Source organism: Heptranchias perlo, chromosome 34, assembly GCF_035084215.1.
Source record: "Heptranchias perlo isolate sHepPer1 chromosome 34, sHepPer1.hap1, whole genome shotgun sequence".
NCBI lineage: Eukaryota > Metazoa > Chordata > Chondrichthyes > Hexanchiformes > Hexanchidae > Heptranchias > Heptranchias perlo.
In genome coordinates, this window is record NC_090358.1 from 531,585 (window position 1) to 552,542 (window position 20,958).

General features: G+C 46.4%; 1 protein-coding gene across 1 annotated transcript in view; it reads right to left on the reverse strand.

The window, feature by feature from the left end:
* slc30a4 (solute carrier family 30 member 4) overlaps positions 1–20,958 on the reverse strand; it is a 30,531-nt gene that overhangs the window by 6,259 nt on the left and 3,314 nt on the right. The window contains exons 3-5 of the mRNA XM_067971204.1: positions 3,968–4,121; positions 2,642–2,849; positions 135–240 (exon numbers count right to left, since the gene is read on the reverse strand). Coding sequence (XP_067827305.1) covers positions 135–240; positions 2,642–2,849; positions 3,968–4,121 — 468 coding nt within the window. The remainder of the gene's footprint in view (positions 1–134; positions 241–2,641; positions 2,850–3,967; positions 4,122–20,958) is intronic.

Here is a 20,958-nt window from a genome sequence, read left to right on the forward strand (position 1 = left end):
AAGCCAGTGAAATCCTTACCCCATGCGCCTATAACCTAATGCACAGGATTAACCTAACCTCTGGCCTCAAATTTTAGCTGCTTTTTAAGTTGTATCTAAATGGAAAATCGTTATTTTTGCATTCAAACTCGTACCTTCCAGGAAGATCAGACTAGTGTCTCGCATGATTCGAAATGTTGTGCATAGGACAAGAAAGGAGAAGATGTAGGTGCAAATCGGGTCAGCGATCTTGTACTCGGGCTGTGAAAGTGAAACAGTAAAAATGAAAGAGGATTCAGAGTAGAAACGACATTTAGTGTCAGAGACTGAACTAGTCGTGTGATTGGCACCAACGCACCTGAGGCTTCCATTGCCAGCAGCTCATTGGACAGTCAGTGAGCTGGCTGTCAATCAGGTTATTCCTCTGGATTCTTGTGTTGGGGAGAATAAAACATGAGATTCGTACAGAAAGAATTTGCATCTAGATGCTGCCTTATCACATCACCCAAACACCCCAGAGCAATGGATTGTCTTGCAGCCTAGTCGCTGTTGCTATAATGTAGGTGACAAGAGCAGCCAATGTGCCCCAAACAGCAATGTGATGAATGACCAGGGAGCTGACAATAACTGGTACAAGCATTAGTAAGCAACCTCTCTCCCTCCCTCCAACCCCACTTGGGCACTTTCTTTTGTTTTGGTGGTGGGAAGGGGAAAAAGAAATGGGAAAATATCTTCATACCAAGTTGAGATTTCCAGTTTTTGAGCCCCAAAAGGAAAGCAGGAGTGTAAGGACGTCTAACAACAACTTGTATTTATATAGCACCTTTAATGTAGTAAAATGTCCCAAGGCGCTTCACAGGAGCGATTATCAAACAAATTTGATGCTGAGCCACATAAGGAGATATTAGGACAGGTAACCAAAAGTTTGGTCAAAGAGGTAGGTTTTAAGGAGCGTCTTAAAGGAGGAGAGAGAGGTAGAAAGGTTTATGGAGGGAATTCCAGAGCTCAGGGCCGAGGCAGCTGAAGGCACGGCCGCCAATGGTGGAGCGATTAAAATCAGGGAAGCACAAGAGGCCAGAATTGGAGCAACGCAGAGATCTCGGAGGGTTGTAGTGCTGGAGGAGGTTACAGAGATAGGGAGGGGCGAGGCCATGGAGGGATTTGACAACAAGGATGAGAATTTTTAAATGGAGGAGTTGTGGGACTGGGAGCCGATGTCGGTCAGCGAGCACAGGGGGTGATGGGTGAACGGGACTTGGTCAAGTTAGTTACGGGCAGCAGAGTTTTAGATGAGCTGAAGTTTATAGAGAGTGAAAGATGGGAGTCCAGCCAGGAGAGCATTGGAATAGTCGAAACTAGAGGTAACAAATGCATGGATGAGAGTTTGCATTTGTTACCTCTGGACTCGACTATTCCAATAGGAATTAGGCGGGGGGGGGGGGAGGAGGAGCTCAGTAGACTAGCTGATAGTATATGTAAATTATATAAATTTCAAAGAACAACAAACTCATTAAACCTAAAAATGGCAGAACAGGGAGACAGAACTATTCCGATTAATTACAGGACAGTTAGCTGAACATTTGAGGTAGGGAAAATTTTTAAGAGTTTCATTTTAGGGATGAAACCACATATCTAGATAAAGAGAAAATAGTTAGAGGAGCCAGCACAGACTTTAAAAGGGACGACCATGCAAGACAAACCTCACAGAATTCTTTGAGGAGGTAATAGACCTGATAGATGGGGAAATGCTGTGGATGTAGAGTACGTGGACTTTAGGAAAGCCTTTGACAAGGTGCCACATGGGAGATTACTGGAGAAGATTAGAGGTGTGAAATTAGGGGGAGGATAGAAAAGTGAATTCAAAATTGGTTAGAAAGGAAAACAGTGAGTAGGAGTTAAGAGCTGTTTCTCAGAGAGGCTGGAAGAGGGTGGAAATGACCCACTGGGTTCAGTCCCAGGGCCACTCCTGTTCACTGTGTACATCAGTGATTTGGATTTAGGGAGTGGTGTTTGTTCTAAATCTCTTACATTTAATCTGAGGACAGGAGAAACCTCTTCACCCAGAGAGTTGTGAGGCCGTGGAATTCACTTCCGGGATTAGTGGTTGAGGCAGAAACTATGTCAACATTCAAGTTTAGATTGGAGAAGTGGATGATGGGAAAGTGCTTGAAGGGTGATGGGTAAATGTGATTAGAACTATTTGCTTGTGTGGAAGATAAATGCAGACATAGACTGGTTGGGCCGAATGGCCTTTTTCCATGTTTTAATGTCTATGTATTTACACCAAGTATCAGTGTCAAGCATTCCAGGATACAGGTAGTACGCCAGATGTGGATACAGGTAGTACGCCAGATGTGGATACAGGTAGTACGCCAGATGTGGATACAGGTAGTACGCCAGATGTGGAGTAAAGCTCCCATTACTCCGTTGTGATCCAAACTACAGAAAAGCACATTTTTATCTCCCAACAGGTATAATCACCTCTCTGTGAAATCAGTGCCAATTAATGCCAAAGTAAGAATAATGTTATGTTGATATAGGGACTGGACTGAGAATGTCTCACTTCACCATGAACCCATAAATCTGGCAGGATTATGTGTTTTTGCAGCAAAAGTTGTAGATTAAATGCATCATGTACCGAGCCACAGACGATCATACGTACTTTAAACCGAATGATATAAGCAGCCACCAGGACACCAACACTCTGCACCAGGTCCCCCATGGCATGGATGAAAGCAGCTCTGACAGCGAGACTGCCAGGATTATCACCATGGTGGGGAGAGCTCCCCTGGCCACCTCGTGTAACACTTCCTGACGGGCGGTGAGAATGGGAATGTGAGTGACTGGACTGGTTCAGCAAAAATCCCATTCTGTTAAATATAAATAAAAAAAACACACACAAAAATAGAAAGAGTGAAACACTTGTGTTTGCACCATACAATCAGACAGCGTCACAGGCTATGTTTGGGCACCCACTCTATTATTATTATTATTATTATGAACAGCCCCAACAGCAAGAAGCTGCCACAGGAACCTAAATATTACAGAAGGCACAATTACAGGGAGCAGATTGTGGCAGATACACAGCGGGAAGTAGTTCTACAATATTGCTGCAGGGTTCCCAAGCTGAGCTTCTCTTAGTTGTGTCAGGAGATCTTTAACATCCACCTCAGCAAAAGGCCCCCAGTTTAACATCTCTTCTCCAGCAAGACACGTTGACTCGTTCAATACTTCACTGGGGCATCAGCCTAAACTCACAACCTTCTGATCTAGAGACATCAGTGCTACCAACTGAAAACCAACCCTTAATAAAAGGTCAGTCTGAATCCTGTTTTATTCGTTATAGCAACACTGGGTGGTTCACCTGAACCGTGGTTACACTTGGAGTGACTGAATTCCATATTACTCAGTATTTCCAAATTCAAAACAACAGAGGCAGCAGAAAACAGCACACCAGTAAATGGGGTTAATTATACTGGTACAAATCAGCATAAAGATCCCCAACTGCAGGTAAAACCAGTTGCTATTTGAGGACTGAGAATTTGAAAACACTCCTTGTATTCTGCTTGGTAACTGGTTAAAAAAAAATTTAGAATGCTGATCACCTCAGCCAGCAGCAGAAAATGTCGACCTTGAATTAAGTCCCAAGAGAGGTCTGCTTGAGAAGCATTCTTAACAGCAGCCCCTCCAGCACTGGGTCATGATAGAGTCACAATCCCCACTCCTGCGCCCACACTGCTGGGCACTTATTAGCTCCCATCACCAGACCTCCATCAAAACAGAAACTTTTTTCGCAGGACAGGCCTCTGAACATCGGAAAATATATCCAATTAATCCACAATTATTTTTTTTAAAATAACAAATAACCTGCCCAGGAAAATGGAGCAAATATATCATGGATCGTGGAATAATGTGTTCACACCAGCAGAGCACCTCCCCGTGACATTAGAAAAATAATGCAGCGCTTTAAAGCAAACACTAGACTTACACGAGGTTAATGGCAACTCCAATTGCTGCGATGATGATCATCACATCTGCTTGGATCTCAAAGTCTTGGTGTATTGTCCTCTGAACAGCTTCATAGACAAGGCCTATAGTTACAGCATAGATCAGCATTACACTGAGCACTGCAGCCAGGGCCTCTGTAACACAGGGAGCAAATGGACCACATCAAAATTGTACAATAATATAAACAGTGCACTCAAATCGTAACAGCACTAAGATAGAACTGTAATGACAGGAGGGCCTTGTGACAAGCACGATAACCATCTCCACAATGGAGGCCACTGAAGTAATGAGTGAAACTCACAAATGGGATGTGACCATTATACATTTGTCCAGTTACTCTGCTGCCTACAAACTATTCCATGAAAGTGCACCACATGCAAGATATTGTAGTATCATAAACATTTCATAAAATAACACAAGTGACAGTTCCCAGACCAAAAGAGCAGAGAGGGTAAAAGGCATAATCAGTGTGACTTTAAAATCAACGGGTCCCACCTCACAAATCTAGAGAGATTCTTGGAGAAACTAAGTGATTGGTCAAGGCTCCCACGTGGGTCAAACAGAATTGGATTTTCAGAAGGTTTTTGTTAAGTTATTTGAAAGGTGAATTACAACTCCAAACCTGCACTGACCGGCATAATGTCAACTGTCAGAATGTGGAACTCGCTCCCACATGGAGTAGTTGAGGTGAATAGTGTAGGTGCATTTAAGGGGAAGCTGGATAAACACACGAGGGAGAAAGGAATAGAAGGGTATGCTGATAGGGTGAGATGAAGTAGGGAGGGAGGAGGCTCATGTGGATCATAAGTACCAGCATGGACTTGTTGGGTCGAATGGCCTGTTTAGATGCCATAAATTCTATGTAGCTCGAGGCTTCAGTGAGCTATCTTTGGGAATGAGGATGACATTTTACAGTCCTTTTTCTTGTTGGAAGTTTTATCTTTTAGTCTTGTCCCTCAGGAAGCTCAGTAGTTGGGGAAGGTTCAGAGGTGTGCAACACGTGCCCTGTTCATGGTTTGGTCGGCTGATATTTTTTGGTCAGTCAGATCTCTGATGAGAGGAAACCCATCACTGCACTTCACCACTGCCAAAATTAGTAGTGAGAAATTCACACGTAGATTGTTTGCTCAACGTAGAGAACTCATCATCTCCCTGTAGGCATAGGGACACGTCCCATTCAAGCCCAGTGATCTTAGGCACAGATTGGCAAGAGCCAAGACTTAGTGACTCTCCCTCCCCAAGTATTTGCAGATTTACTGATGGTCACAGAGTCTAGCAGCACAAAGCACAGGCATCACACCCTACCTGTTCGGGCATTGGCTTTCAGGGTTACCTGGTTATCTGGAGCTGCATGGAAGAACCATGGGTCTACCCTCGGGTCCCATTACCGAGCTAGACTGACTGGTCAATCATCAACCCTGCTCTGCACCTGCCCAACTCAGCTTTTGGCGTCAATTCCAGCCTTCTTCTGCCAGAAGTGTCACCTTGATCCCATAGAGACTGTGCTTACCTCCCAGCCCCCAAGGAAGATAGTCACTGGTTCCTCATTAGCCAATTGATGAGTGCAGGTTTGAGCTTTTGCTTGATGGACAAATTGCTATCTCCGCACAACTGACACAGTGAGAAACACAGCTCATCTCAAATTGTGCGAGTGCATTGTCACCATTCTACTAACCATAGTGAGGACACACACCACCCCATCACTAGGTCCACAAATTTAAAACAGAGCAACAACTTGCATTTATATAGCGCCTTTAATATAGAAAAACATCCCAAGATGCTTCACAGGAGTGTAAACAAACAAAAATCAATGCCAAGCCACATTTGGAGATATTAGGAGGGGTGACTAAAAGCTTGGTCAAAGAGATGGTCATAAAGAGGGCCTTATAGGAGGAGAGAGAGGTGGAGAGGAGAGAGAGGCGGAAAGGTTTAGGGCAGGAATTCCAGAGCATAGAGTCTAAATGGCCAAAGGCACAGCCGCCAATGGTGGAGTGAAGGGAGTAAGGAATGTGCAAGAGGCCAGAGGGTATTTGAACAGATGTGAAAATGTGATGAAATCACACTGTCACGATGACACTGCAGCCTGAAAATACACAATATATTCAATTCACTTTTGCCAAGTCTTTCACAGCCTCCAGTCTAAGCCCGTGTTCTTATAATTTTATCCATGGAATAGAGCCCCTCCCCTCCCCTCAAAGACTTAGCCCAAATATCCCAACAAAAATCACAATGAAATTTTATTTAGTGAAAGACCAAGGATAATCCTCACAGGATTAAGCCTCTCCCCTCCCTCTCCTCTCCCCCTCCACCTCCTCTCCCCCTCCACCTCCTCTCCCCCTCCACCTCCTCTCCCCCTCCACCTCCCTCTCCCTCCCCCTCCCTCTCCCTCCCTCTCCCTCCCCCCCTCCTCTCCCCCTCCCCCTCCCTACCGCTCTCTCCTCTCCCCCTCCCTCTCCTCTCCCCCTCCCTCTCCTCTCCCCCTCCCTCTCCCCCTCCCCTCCCTCTCCTCTCCCTCTCCTCTCCCTCTCCTCTCCCTCCCCCTCCTCTCCCTCTCCCCCTCCCCCTCCTCTCCCCCTCCCCCTCCTCTCCCTCTCCCCCTCCCCCTCCTCTCCCCCTCCCCCTCCTCTCCCCCTCCCCCTCCTCGCCTCCCTCTCCTCCTCGCCTCCCTCTCCTCCTCGCCTCCCTCTCCTCTCCTCTCCGCCTCCCTCTCCTCTCCTCCTCGCCTCCCTCTCCTCTCCTCCCCGCCTCCCTCTCCTCCTCCCTACCGCTCTCTCCTCTCCCCCTCTGTCTCCTGCCTCTCCCTCTCCGCCTCCCTCCCCTCCTTTAAGGATCTCTTTAAAACCATCTCTTTGACCAAGCTTTTAATTACCCCTCCTAATATCTCCTGTTTCGGCTTGGCATTGATTTTTGTTTGATAATCACTTCTGTGAAGGGCCTTGGGATGTTTACGTATGAATGCAAGTTGTTGCAGTGTAGCAGGCACAAGGGAACACGCAGGGTTAAAATGAGCACCAGTTGTAACTGCTGTGCTGTCTGAGCTGACGGTTCAGTGCACAGACTAACCCGATTGTGGTTATTGTTTTACTACCAGGCACATGATACAAAGTTCAGATTGTGACCCTTTGCTGACTCAGCTGATCAAGGAGCATTTTTCCAAAGTAAAGTAGTGATTTTCAGCTGAGTTGCTGACACGAGCTCGACCACAGTAAACCCAGGAGTTACAGTTAGTTAAAAAAGTGATTTGTTGAAGGTGCACTATTGCAGTAAATAGTCAAGCTATTTACCAAAATAACTCAGTCCTTTACATTAATAAAAAGCAAGCTTTGAAATTATAGCATTTTAGAAAAAATACAGACTCCAGCACTGCATTTCTAGTTCAATTTATGAGTGTCCTGAATGAAACTGAGATGGTTTGGGTATATTTCAAAAGCATGACTTTGCTTAACATGCCCATATACGCCGCACCCGGGTCAGGGGGCCGCGCCCGCGACAGGGGGCCGCGCCCGCGACAGGGGGCCGCGCCCGCGACAGGGGGCCGCGCCCCTTCAAATGCCCCAGGGCCCAAATTCACAAAACCATGTTTTATTCAGGAGACTATTGTGAACAAGGGAGAGGGGTTTCAGATCCTCATAACTCATCCATCCAGAAAGACCCTGCAACCTCCCCATTGCAGTATCTTATTCTGTATGAAATGATTCCAGGATTTGTCTCCATTGCTCTGTCTGGTAGTTCATTCCATATGTTGATCTCTTTGTGTGGGGACTTCCTGATGAGTTCCAAATTTACTTTTGTTAGTTTGAATCTGTGTCAACAACATCTTGCATTTATATAGCACCTTTAACGTAGTAAAACGTCCCAAGGCGCTTCACAGGAACGATCAAACAAAATTCCACACTGAGTCACATAAGGAGATATTTGGACAGGTGACCAAAAGCTCGGTCAAAGAGATAGGTTTTAAGAAGCGTCTTTAAGGAGGAAAGAGAGGGGGAGAGGTTTAGGGAGGGAATTCCAGAGCTTGGGGCCCAGGCAGCTGAAGGCATGGCCACCAATGGTGGAGCGATTAAAATCGGGGATATGTAAGAGACCAGAATTGGAAAAATGCAGAATTCTTGGAGGGTTGTAGGGCTGGAGGAGGTTGCAGAGATAGGGAGGGTTGAGGCCATGGAGGGATTTGAACATGAGGATGAGAATTATAAATCTGAGGCGTTGCTGGACCGGGAGTCAATGTAGGTCAGTGAGCTCAGGGAGGTGGATAACAAAAGCATGGATGAGGGTTTTAGCATCAGATGGGCTGAGGTCGTTGTGGAGTTGGACAATATTACGGAGATCGAAGTAGGCAGTCTTGGTGTCCCCTTGTCCTACTCTTGCAATTTAACTTAAACCAATATTCCGGATTTTTCTTTGGATCCCTCTCAGACGCCTCCTTTCCAGATCGAAAAGTCTTAGTTTCTCCAGTCTTTGCTCATAACTCAGACCTTTACCTGAGGGATCAGACTCCAGGCTCTTCTCTGCACGGCCTCCAGCACTTGAATATGTCTCTTGTTTCTTAGTGACCAGAAGTGGGCGCAGTGCTGAAGATGGAGTGTGACCAGGGCCCTGTCCAGTGTGATCACAGCCTCCTCTGACTTGTACGCTACTGTTTTGGCTCTGGGTAGTTCAACATTTTTTTAGGGTTTGATGATTGCGGTTCTACATTCTTTGGACAGGCTGAGCATTTAGTTTACCAAGAATCTCTTTCAAGATCTTCATAGAAACATAGAAAATAGGAGCAAAAGTAGGCCATTCGGCCCTTGGGGCCTGCTCCGCCATTCAAAATGATCATGGCTGATCATCTAACTCAGTACCCTGTTCCCGCTTTTTCCCCATATCCCTTGATCCCTTTAGCATTAAGAAATATATCGATCTCCTTCTTGAATACATCTAATGACTTGGCCTCCACTGCCTTCTGTGGTAGAGAATTCCACAGGTTCACCACCCTCTGAGTGAAGAAATCTCTCCTCATCTCGGTTCTAAATGGCCTACCCCGTATCCTGAGACTGTGACCCCTGGTTCTGGACTCCCCAGCCATCGGGAACATCCTCCCTGCATCTAGTCTGTCTAGTCCTGTTAGAATATTATATGTTTCAATGAGATCACCTCTCATTCTTCTAAACTCCAGTGAAGATAGGCCCAGTCGACCCAATCTCTCCTCATACGTTAGTCCTGCCATCCCAGGAATCAGTCTGGTAAACCTTTCTTGCACTCCCTCCATGGCAAGGACATCCTTCCTCAGATAAGGAGACCAAAACTGAACACAATACTCCAGATGTGATCTCACCAAGGCCCTGTATAACTGCAGTAAGACATCCCTGCTCCTGTACTCAAATCCTCTTGCAGTGAAGGCCAACGTACCATTCGCCGTCCTAACTGCTTGCTGCACCTGAATGCTCGCTTTCAGCGACTGGTGTACAAGGGCACCCAGGTCTCGTTGCACCTCCCCTTTTCCCAATCTATCATCATTCAGATAATAATCTGCCTTTCTGTTTTTACAACCAAAGTGGATAACCTCACATTTATCCATGTTATACTGCATCTGCCATGTTCTTGCCCACTCACCCAACTTGTCTAAATCACATTGGAGCCTCTTTGCATCCTCCTCACAGCTCACATTCCACCCCAGCTTTGTGTCGTCTGCAAACTTGGAAATGTTACATTCAGTTCCCTCATCCAAATCATTGATATATATTGTGAATAGCTGAGGCCCAAGCACTGATCCCTGCGGTACCCCACTAGTCACTGCCTGCCACCCGGAAAAAGACCCGTTTATTCCTACTCTCTGTGTTCTGTCTGTTAACCAATTCTCAATCCATGCCAGTATATTCCCCCTAATCCCATGTGCTTTAATTTTGCACACTAACCTCTTGTGTGGGACCTTATCAAAAGCCTTCTGAAAATCTAAATACATCACATCCACTGGTTCTCCCCTATCTATTCTACTAGTTACATCCTCAAAAAACTCCAGTAAATTTGTTAAGCATGATTTCCCTTTCATAAACCCATGCTGACTTCGTCCAATCCCGTTAATGCCCTCCAAGTGTTCTGTTATCACATCTTTTATAATAGACTCAAGCATTTTCCCCACTACTGATGTTAGGCTAACTGGTCTGTAATTCCCTGTTTTTTCTCTCCCTCCTATTTTAAATAATGGGGTTACATTTGCCACCCTCCAATCTGTAGGAACTGTTCCAGAGTCTATAGAATTTTGGAAGATGATCACCAATGCATCCACTATTTCCAGGGCCACTTCCTTTAGTACTCTGGGATGTAGATTATCAGGCCCTGGGGATTTGTCAGTCTTTAGCCCCATTAATTTCCCGAGCACTATTTTTTTTACTAATACTGATTTCCTTCAGTTCCTCCCTCTCACTAGACCCTTGGTTCCCTAACATTTCTGGCAGGTTATTTGTGTCCTCCTTTGTGAAGACAGAACCAAAGTATGTGTTTAATTGTTCTGACATTTCTTTGTTCCCCATTATAATTTCCCCCATTTCTGACTGTAAGGGACCTACATTTGTCTTCACTAATCTTTTTCTCTTGACATATTTATCGAAGCTTTTAGTCATTTTTTATGTCCCTGCTAGTTTACTCTCATACTCTATTTTCCCCTCTTAATCAATCTCTTTGTCCTCCTTTGCTGAATTCTGAACTGCTCCCAATCCTCAGGCTTGCTGCTTTTTCTGGCAATTTTATATGTCTCCTCTTTGGATCTAATACTATCCCTAATTTCTATTGTAAGCCACGGTTGAGCCACCTTTCCTGTTTTATTTTTGTGCCAGACAGGAATGAATAATTGTTGTAATTCCTGCACACGTTCTTTAAATATTAGCCATTGCCTTTCCACCGTCATCCCTTTTAGTAAAGTTCCCCAATCTATCATAGCCAACTCGCACCTCATACTTTCATAATTTCCTTTAGAACATAAGAACATAAGAAATTGGAGCAGGAGTAGGCCAATCGGCCCCTCGAGCCTGCTCCGCCATTCAATAAGATCATGGCTGATCTGATCCCAACCACAAATCTAAAGAACACAAGAAGTCGGAGCAGGACCCGGCCACATAGCCCCTGGGCCCTCTCCGCCACCCACAGGGCATTGACCGATCCGAACTCAGCTTCATGTCCAATTTCCTGCCCGCTCCCCATAACCCCTAATTCCCTTTAATTCTAGGAAACTGTCTATTTCTGTTTTAAATTTATCTAATGATGTAGCTTCCACAGCTTCCTGGGGCAGCAAATTCCACAGACCTACCACCCTCTGAGTGAAGAAGTTTCTCCTCATCTCAGTTTTGAAAGAGCAGCCCCTTATTCTAAGATTATGCCCCCTAGTTCTAGTTTCACCCATCTTTGGGAACATCCTTACTGCATCCACCCGATCAAGCCCCTTCACAATCTTATATGTTTCAATAAGATCGCCTCTCATTCTTCTGAACTCCAATGAGTAGAGTCCCAATCTACTCAACCTCTCCTCATATGTCCGCCCCCTCATCCCCGGGATTAACCGAGTGAACCTTCTTTGTACTGCCTCGAGAGCAAGTATGTCTTTTCTTAAGTATGGAGACCAAAACTGTATGCAGTATTCCAGGTGCGGTCTCACCAATACCTTATATAACTGCAGCAATACCTCCTTGTTTTTATATTCTATCCCCCTAGCAATAAAAGCCAACATTCCGTTGGCTTTCTTGATCACCTGCTGCACCTGCATACCAACTTTTTGATTTTCTTGCACCAGGACCCCCAGATCCCTTTGTACTGCAGTACTTTCCAGTCTCTCGCCATTAAGAAAATAACTTGCTCTCTGATTTTTCCTGCCAAAGTGCATAACCTCACATTTTCCAATATTATATTGCATCTGCCAAATCTCCGCCCACTCACCCAGCCTGTCTATATCCCCTTGCAGGTTTTTTATGTCCTCCTCACTCTCTACTTTCCCTCCCATCTTTGTATCATCTGCAAATTTTGATATGTTGCACTCGGTCCCCTCCTCCAAATCGTTAATATAGATTGTAAAGAGTTGGGGACCCAGCACCGACCCCTGTGGAACACCACTGGTTACTGGTTGCCAGTCCGAAAATGAACCATTTATCCCAACTCTCTGCTTCCTGTTCGATAACCAATCCTCCACCCATGCCAGAATATTACCCCCAATCCCGTGATTTTTTATCTTAAGTAATAATCTTTTATGTGGCACCTTGTCGAATGCCTTCTGGAAGTCTAAATACACTACGTCCACTGGTTCCCCTTTATCCACCCTATACGTTATATCCTCGAAGAACTCAAGCAAATTTGTCAGACATGACTTCCCCTTCATAAAGCCATGCTGACTTTGTCCTATTAAATTATGCTTATCTAAATGTTCCGTTACTGTCTCCTTAATAATAGACTCCAAAATTTTACCCACCACAGATGTTAAGCTAACTGGCCTATAATTTCCAGCCTTCTGCCTACTACCCTTTTTAAATAACGGTGTTACATTAGCAGTTTTCCAATCTGCCGGGACCTCTCCTGAGTCCAGGGAATTTTGGAAAACTATCACCAAAGCATCCACAATCCCTACTGCCACTTCCCTCATGACCCTAGGATGGAAGCCATCAGGTCCAGGGGATTTATCCGCCTTGAGTCCCATTATTTTACTGAGTACCATCTCCTGAGTGATTTTAATCGTATTTAGCTCCTCCCCCCCGAGAGTCCCCTGTTTGTCCAGTTTAGATTCAGGACCCTAGTTTTGGATTCAACTACTTCACTCTCCATCTTAATGAGGAATTCTATCATGTTATGGTCACTCTTCCCTAAGGGAACCCGCACAACAAGACTGTTAATTAATCCTTTCTCATTGCACAATACCCAGTCTAGAATCGTCTGTTCTCGAGTTGGTTCCTCAATGTATTGGTCTAGAAAACCATCACATACACACTCCAGGAATTCCTCCCCCACAGTATTATTGCTAATTTGGTTTGACCAATCTATATGTAAATTAAAGTCACCCATGATTACAGTTGTACCCTTCTAGCATGCGTCTCTAATTTCCTGTTTAATGCCCTCCCCTACATCTCCACTACTGTTTGGGGGCCTATAGACAACCCTCACTAACGTTTTCTGCCCCTTGGTGTTTCTTAGCTCCACCCATACAGATTCCACATCGTGATTTTCCGAGCCAATATCCTTCCTCACTATTGCATTGATTTCCTCCTTTACTAACAACGCTACCCCACCTCCTTTCCCTTTTTGCCTGTCCTTCCTAAATATTGAATACCCCTGGATGTTCAGTTCCCATCCTTGGACATCCTGCAGCCATGTCTCCGTAATCGCAACTATATCATACCCGTTAATATCTAGCTGCGCTGTTAATTCATCGACCTTATTGCGAATGCTCCGCGCATTAAGACACAATGCCTTTAGACTTGTCTTTTTAAGATTGCTAGTCATCTTAGTTTTATTTTGCACTATGGCCTTATTTGTTTTTCGCCCTTGTTTTCTCTGTCTTCCACTATTGCTTCTTCCCTTTCTGTCTTTTGTTTCTATCCTTGTTTCCCCCTCCTCTGTCTCCCTGCTCAGGTTCCCACCCCCCTGCCATTCAAGTTTAAACCTTCCCCAACAGCACTAGCAAACACCCCTGCGAGGACATTGGTCCCGGTTCTGCTCGGGTGTAACCCGTCCCGCTTGTACAGGTCCCACCTTCCCCAGAACCGGTCCCAATGTCCCAGGAATCTAAATCCCTCCCTCCTACACCATCCCTGCAGCCACCATTCATCCTGTCTATTCTCCTGTTCCTATACTCACTGGCACGTGGCACTGGTAGTAATCCTGAGATCACTGCCTTTGAGGTCCTGCTTTTTAATTTATCTCCTAACTCCTTGAATTCACCTTGCAGGACCTCATCCCTTTTTTTTTAAACCTATGTCATTGGTACCGATATGGACCACGATTACTGGCTGTTCACCCTCCCCCTCCAGAATGCCCTGCAGCCGCTCCGTGACATCCTTGACCCGAGCACCAGGGAGGCAACATACCATCCTGGAGTCACGTTTGCGGCCGCAGAAACGCCTATCTGTTCCCCTTACAATTGAATCCCCTATCACTATAGCCCTGCCATTCCTCTTCCTCCCCTCCTGTGCAGCAGAGCCACCCGTGGTGCCACGAACTTGGCTCTTGCTGCTTTCCCCTGATCAGCCATCTCCCCCAACAGTATCCAAAGCAGAATATCTGTGAGAGGGAGATGGCCCCAGGGGACTCCTGCTCTACCTGCCTAGTCCTTTTACTCTGCCTGGCGGTCGCCCATTTCCTTTTTGCCTGCGTAATCTTTACCTGCGGTGTGACCACCTCCTCTCACTCTCGGGCTCTCCTCTCACTCTCGGACTCTCCTCTCACTCTTGGGCAGCTATTTCAACAACATTCCTTTCACATATTTCTCTTCTCTATGTGCTTTACCTTCCTCTTGTCCCTGTTAAGTTCAATCTCCCACTGATCTACCCACTTACATATTTTGTCCAACTCATTCTGTAATCTATGAGCTGCCCCATTGATTCCCCAGCCTCTCCTAATTTGGGATCATTTGCAAATTTCACTTACTTGCATTGAATGTGAAACTTACAGAAAGGGATGTGCAATATATAGATTGTTTCCTCTCCCCCTTCCTGTGGGGAATGCTGCTCATTTCTTGAATCATAGAATAATGGAAAGGTTACAGCACGGAAGGAGGCCATTCAGCCCATCAAGTCCGTGCCGGCTCTACACAAAAGCAATCCAGCTAGTCCCACTCCCCCGCCCTATCCCCGTAGCCCTGCAAATTTTTTCCTTTCAAGTATTTATCCAGTTCGCTTTTGAAGGCCGTGATTGAATCTGCCTCCACCACCCCCTCGGGCAGTGCATTCCAGATCCCAACCACTCGCTGCGTAAAAAGGTTTTTCCTCATGTCACCTTTGGTTCTTTTGCCAATCACCTTAAATCTCTGTCCTCTGGTTCTTGACCCTTCCGCCAATGGGAACAGTTTCTCTCTATCTACTCTGTCTAGACCCTTCATGATTTTGAATACCTCTATTAACTCTCCTCTCAACCTTCTCTGTTCCAAGGAGAACAACCCCAGCTTCTCCAGTCTATCCACGTAACTAAAGTCCCTCATCTAGTAAATCTTTTCTGCACCCTCTCTGAGGCCTTCACATCTTTCCTAAAGTGCGGTGCCTAGAACTGGACACAATACTCCAGTTGTGGCTGAAGCAATGTTTTATAAAGGTTCATCATGACTTCCTTGCTTTTGCACTCTATGCCTCTATTTATAAAGCCCAGGACCCCGTATGCTTTTTTAACCAGTTTCTCAACCTGTACTGCCACCTTCAACGATTTGTGCACATATACCCCCAGATCCCTCTGTTCCTGTACCCCTTTTAGGAGTTGTGCCCTCTAGTTTATATTGTCTCTCCTTGTTCATCCTACCGAAATGTATCACTTCGCATTTTTCTGAGTTAAATTTGATCTGCCATGTGTCCGCCCATTCCACCAGTCTGTCTATAGCCTCTTGAAGTCTATCACTATCCTCTTCACTGTTTACTACCCTTCCAAGTTTTGTGTAATCTGCAAATTTGGAAATTGCGTCCTGTACACCCAAGTCCAAGTCATTAATATATATCAAGAAAAGCAGTGGTCCCAGCACTGACCCCTGGGGAACACCACTGTACACCTCCCTCCAGTCCGAAAAACAACCATTCACCACTACTCTCTGTTTCCTGTCCCTTAGCCAATTCTGTATCCATGTTGCTACTGCCCCCTTTATTCCATGGCCGCAATCTTGATAAGCCTACCGTGAGGCACTTTATCAAATGCCTTTTGAAAGTCCATATACACCACGTCAACTGCATTGCCCTCATCTACCCTCTCTGTTACCTCATCAAAAAACTCTATCAAGTTAGTTAAACACGATTTGCCTTTAACAAAGCTGTACTGGCTTTCCCTAATCAATCCACACTCATCCAAGTGATTGTTAATTCTGTCCCGGATTATTGTTTCTAAAAGTTTCCCCACCACTGAGGTTAAACTGACTGGCCTGTAGTTGCTGGGTTTATCCTTACACCCTTTTTTGAACAAGGGTGTAATATTTGCAATTCTCCAGCCCTCTGGCACCACCCCCCGTATCTACGGATGTTTGGAAGATTATGGCCAGTACCTCCACAATTTCCACCCTTACTTCCCTCAGCAACTTAGGATGCATCCCATCCGGACCGGGTGACTTATCGACTTTAAGTACAGCTAGCCTATCAAGTACCTCCTCTATCAATTTTTAGCCCATCCAGTATCTCAACTATATCTTCCTTTACTGAGACTCTGGCAGCATTTTCTTCCTTGGTAAAGACAGATGCAACGTACTCATTTAATACCTTGGTCATCTCCTCTGCCTCCTTGAGTAGATCTCCTTTATGGTCCCTAATCGGCCCCACCCCTCCTCTTACTACCCGTTTACTGTTTTCATGCCTATAGAAGACTTTTAGATTCCCTTTTATGTTGGCCGTCAGTCTATTCTCATACTCTCTCTTTGCCCCTCATTTCCTTTTTCACTTCCCCTCTGACCTTTCTATGTTCTGCCTGGTTCTTGTGTTATCAACCTGACATCTGTCATACGCCCCTTTTTTCCATTTCATCTTACTCTTTATCTCTTTTGTCATCCAGGGAGCTCTGGCTTTAGTTGCCCCGCCTTTCTGCCTCGTGGGAATGTGCCTAGACTGTACCTGAACCATCTCCTCCTTAAAGGCCACCCATTGTTCAATTACAGTTTTGCCTGCCAATCTTTGAATCCAATTTGCCCGGGCCAGATCAGTTCTCATCCCATTGAAATTGGCTCTCCTCCAATTGAGTATTTTCACTTTAGGGTGGTCCATGTCCTTTTCCATAGCTATTCTAACTGACACGTGCTCCACTTGGCCCACCTCATTCCCCAGAACCAAGTCCAGCAATGCCTCCTTCCTCGTTGGGCCGGAAACATACTAGTTAAGAAAGTTGTCCTGAACACACTTCAAAAATTCCTCCCCCTCTTTGCCCTTTACATTACTATCCCAGTCTATATTATGATAGTTGAAGTCCCCCATTATCACTACTCTATGGTTCTTGCACCTCTCTGTAATTTCCCTGTAAATTTGCTCCTCTATGGAATACACCCAGTAGTGAAATGGCACCTCTATTGTTTCTTAACTCTAACCAAATAGATTCTGTCCTTGACCCCTCCAGGACATCCTCTCTCTCCAGCACTGTAATATTCTCCTTAATCAATACTGCCAGCCCCCACCCCCCCACTCCTTTCTTTCCTTCCCTATCTTTCCTGAACACCTTGTATCCAGGAATATTTAGTACCCAATCCTGCCCTTTTTTGAGCCAGGTCTCCGTTATCGCCATGACATCATATTCCCATGTGGCTATTTGCGTCTGGAGCTCACCGACCTTGTTTACCACACCTCGTGTGTTTACACACATGCACTGTATACCTATCTTAGACTTTCTTGTATTCTCTCCTAGTCTGATCCCACCTATTACTGTACTATTACTTACTCTAGTGCTATCTGTGTCTCCCAATCCTTTGTATCCTTCGTGCATCTTGTTTCTCCTTTCCAATGCTACATCCTGGTGCCCATCCCCCTGCCAAATTAGTTTAGCCCCCCTCCCACCACAGCACCAGCGAACCTCCCCGTGAGGATATTGGTCCTGGCTCTGTTGAGGTGCAACCCGTCCGGGCCTGTACAGGTCCCACCTCCCCCAGAACCAGTCCCAATGCCCCAGGAATCTAAAGCCCTCCCTCCTGCACCATCTCTCCAGCCACACATTCATCTGCTCTATCCTCCTATTTCTATACTCACCAGCGCGTGGCACCGGGAGTAATCCGGAGATTACGACCTTTGAGGTCCAGCTTATTAATCTCTTTCCTAACTCTATAAAATCTGCCTCCAGGACCTCATCCCTCTTTCTACCTATGTCGTTGGTACCGATATGGACCACGACCTCTGGCTGTTGACCCTGCCCCTCCAGAATGTTCTGCAGCTGCTCAGTGATGTCCTGGAATCACATCAGCAGCCGCAGAAACTCCTGTCTGCTCCCCTAACTATACCCTCCCCCATCACAATCGCTCTCCTGACCTTCCTCCTCCCCCCTGTACAGCTGAGCCACCCATGGTGCTGTGATCTTGGCTCTGGCTGCACTCCCCAGAGAAACCCTCTCCCTCACCAGTATTCAGAATACTGGTTAGAGAGTGAGATGCCCTCAGGGAACTCCTGCACTACCCTCCTGGTCCTCCTTGTCTGTCTGGCGGTCACCCAGTCCCTCTCTGCCTGCACTCTCTTAAGCTACGGGGTGACCACCTCCTGAAACGTGCTGTCCACGTAGCTCTCAGTCTCGCGGATGCTCTGCAGTGACTCCAGCCGCTGCTCAAACTCCGAAACCCGGAGCTCGAGCTCCTCCAGCCGACGACATTTCCTGCACCTGCGGTTTTCCAGGACACGGGCAGCGTCCTGGAGTTCCCAATGATCATCTTGAACTCAATGTAGTAGAAAGCAGTGTTCAATCAATAATTAGTACAAAATATTTAAAGCATTCAACAGGTCCTACCTCCCCTTCAAGGTCTCCCGATAATTCTGTTTTGTTGTGTCCTATGTTCTTTCTCCAGTAAAATCTCACTTTGATGTCCCTGTTTCTACCCAAGTTACTCACAGTGAATGTCTGATGGGCCAAAGCTGCCCATGTATTTGGCATCACTGAATTCATATACTCCGACCTACTGCACAGTAAACAGCACTGGTCCACTCACACTCTGCTTCTTGTCCAAAGAGAAGAATTCACACAATACAACAAGAGGCACAATACAACAAGAGGCACAATACAACAAGAGGCACAATACAACAAGAGGCACAATACTTTCACTTCAATTCCACCATCTGTGTTCCAGGTAAAAAAAAAATTAAATCAATACATAATATTTCAATCTGAAGGAATGCACCTCGTTTAAAGAAACCGAAATACCCAACACTCACACTCACCGCGCCCCCGCTCACACTCACACTCACCCGCTCACACTCACCCGCTCACACTCACCCGCTCACACTCACCCGCTCACACTCACCCGCTCACACTCACCCGCTCACACTCACCCGCTCACACTCACCCCCCCACACGTACCCACCCCACACGCGCACGCCCCACACGCACACGCGCACGCCCCACACGCACACGCGCACGCCCCACACGCACACCCCACACACCCGCCCCACACGCACACACACCCCCCCCCGCTCGCACGCGCATTCCTCACACTCACCACTCCACGATTGGCATCTTCCCTTTAATTCCCCTCCTCCTGGTTTTCAAAAGCCTCCCAAAGATCTCTCTCTCCGACTCCCCTGCCATGTCAGTGTTTTTTTTTAAAATTCATTCATGGGATGTGGGCGTCGCTGGCAAGGCCGGCATTTATTGCCCATCCCTAATTGCCCTTGAGAAGGTGGTGGTGAGCCGCCTTCTTGAACCGCTGCAGTCCGTGTGGTGAAGGTTCTCCCACAGTGCTGTTAGGAAGGGAGTTCCAGGATTTTGACCCAGCGACGATGAAGGAACGGCGATATATTTCCAAGTCGGGATGGTGTGTGACTTGGAGGGGAACGTGCAGGTGGTGTTGTTCCCATGCGCCTGCTGCCCTTGTCCTTCTAGGTGGTAGAGGTCGTGGGTTTGGGAGGTGCTGTTGAAGAAAAATTGGCGAGTTGCTGCAGTGCATCCTGTGGATGGTACACACTGCAGCCACAGTGCGCCTGTGGTGGAGGGAGTGAATGTTTAGGGTGGTGGATGGGGTGCCAATCAAGCTGGCTGCTTTGTCCTGGATGGTGTTGAGCTTCTTGAGTGTTGTTGGAGCTGCACTCATCCAGGCAAGTGGAGAGTATTCCATCACACTCCTGACTTGTGCCTTGTAGATGGTGGAAAGGCTTTGGGGAGTCAGGAGGTGAGTCACTCGCTGCAGAATACCCAGCCTCTGACCTGCTCTTGTAGCCACATTATTTATGTGGCTGGTCCAGTTAAGTTTCTGGTCAGTGGTGACCCCAGGATGTTGATGGTGGGGGATTCGGCGATGGTAATGCCATTGACTATCAAGGGGAGGTGGTTAGACTCTCTCTTGTTGGAGATGGTCATTGCCTGGCACTTGTCTGGCGCAAATGTTACTTGCCACTTATCAGCCCAAGCCTGGATGTTGTCCAGGTCTTGCTGCATGCAGGCTCGGACTGCTTCATTATCTGAGGGGTTGCGAATGGAACTGAACACTGTGCAATCATCAGTGAACATCCCCATTTCTGACCTTATGATGGAGGGAAGGTCATTGATGAAGCAGCTGAAGATGGTTGGGCCTAGGACACTGCCCTGAGGAACTCTGTGTAAATGCTGTGAGATAGAATTCCGTGTGGAGAAGGAGCAGCAGTAATGTTGATGTTGCTGCTCTTATGAAAGTTTTGGTCTCCTTATCTGAGGAAGGATGTCCTTGCCATGGAGGGAGTGCAAGAAAGGTTTACCAGACTGATTCCTGGGATGGCAGGACTGACGTATGAGGAGAGATTGGGTCGACTGGGCCTATATTCACTAGAGTTTAGAAGAATGAGAGGTGATTTCATCGAAACATATAATATTCTAACAGGACTAGATAGACTAGATGTAGGGAGGATGTTCCCGATGGCTGGGGAGTCCAGAACCAGGGGTCACAGTCTCAGGATACGGGGAATGCCATTTAGAACCGAGATGAGGAGAAATTTCTTCACTCAGAGGGTGGTGAACCTGTGGAATTCTCTACCACAGAAGGCAGTGGAGGCCAAGTCATTAGATGTATTCAAGAAGGAGATAGATATATTTCTTAATGCTAAAGGGATCAAGGGATATGGGGAAAAAGCGGGAACAGGGTACTGAGTTAGACGATCAGCCATGATCATTTTGAATGGC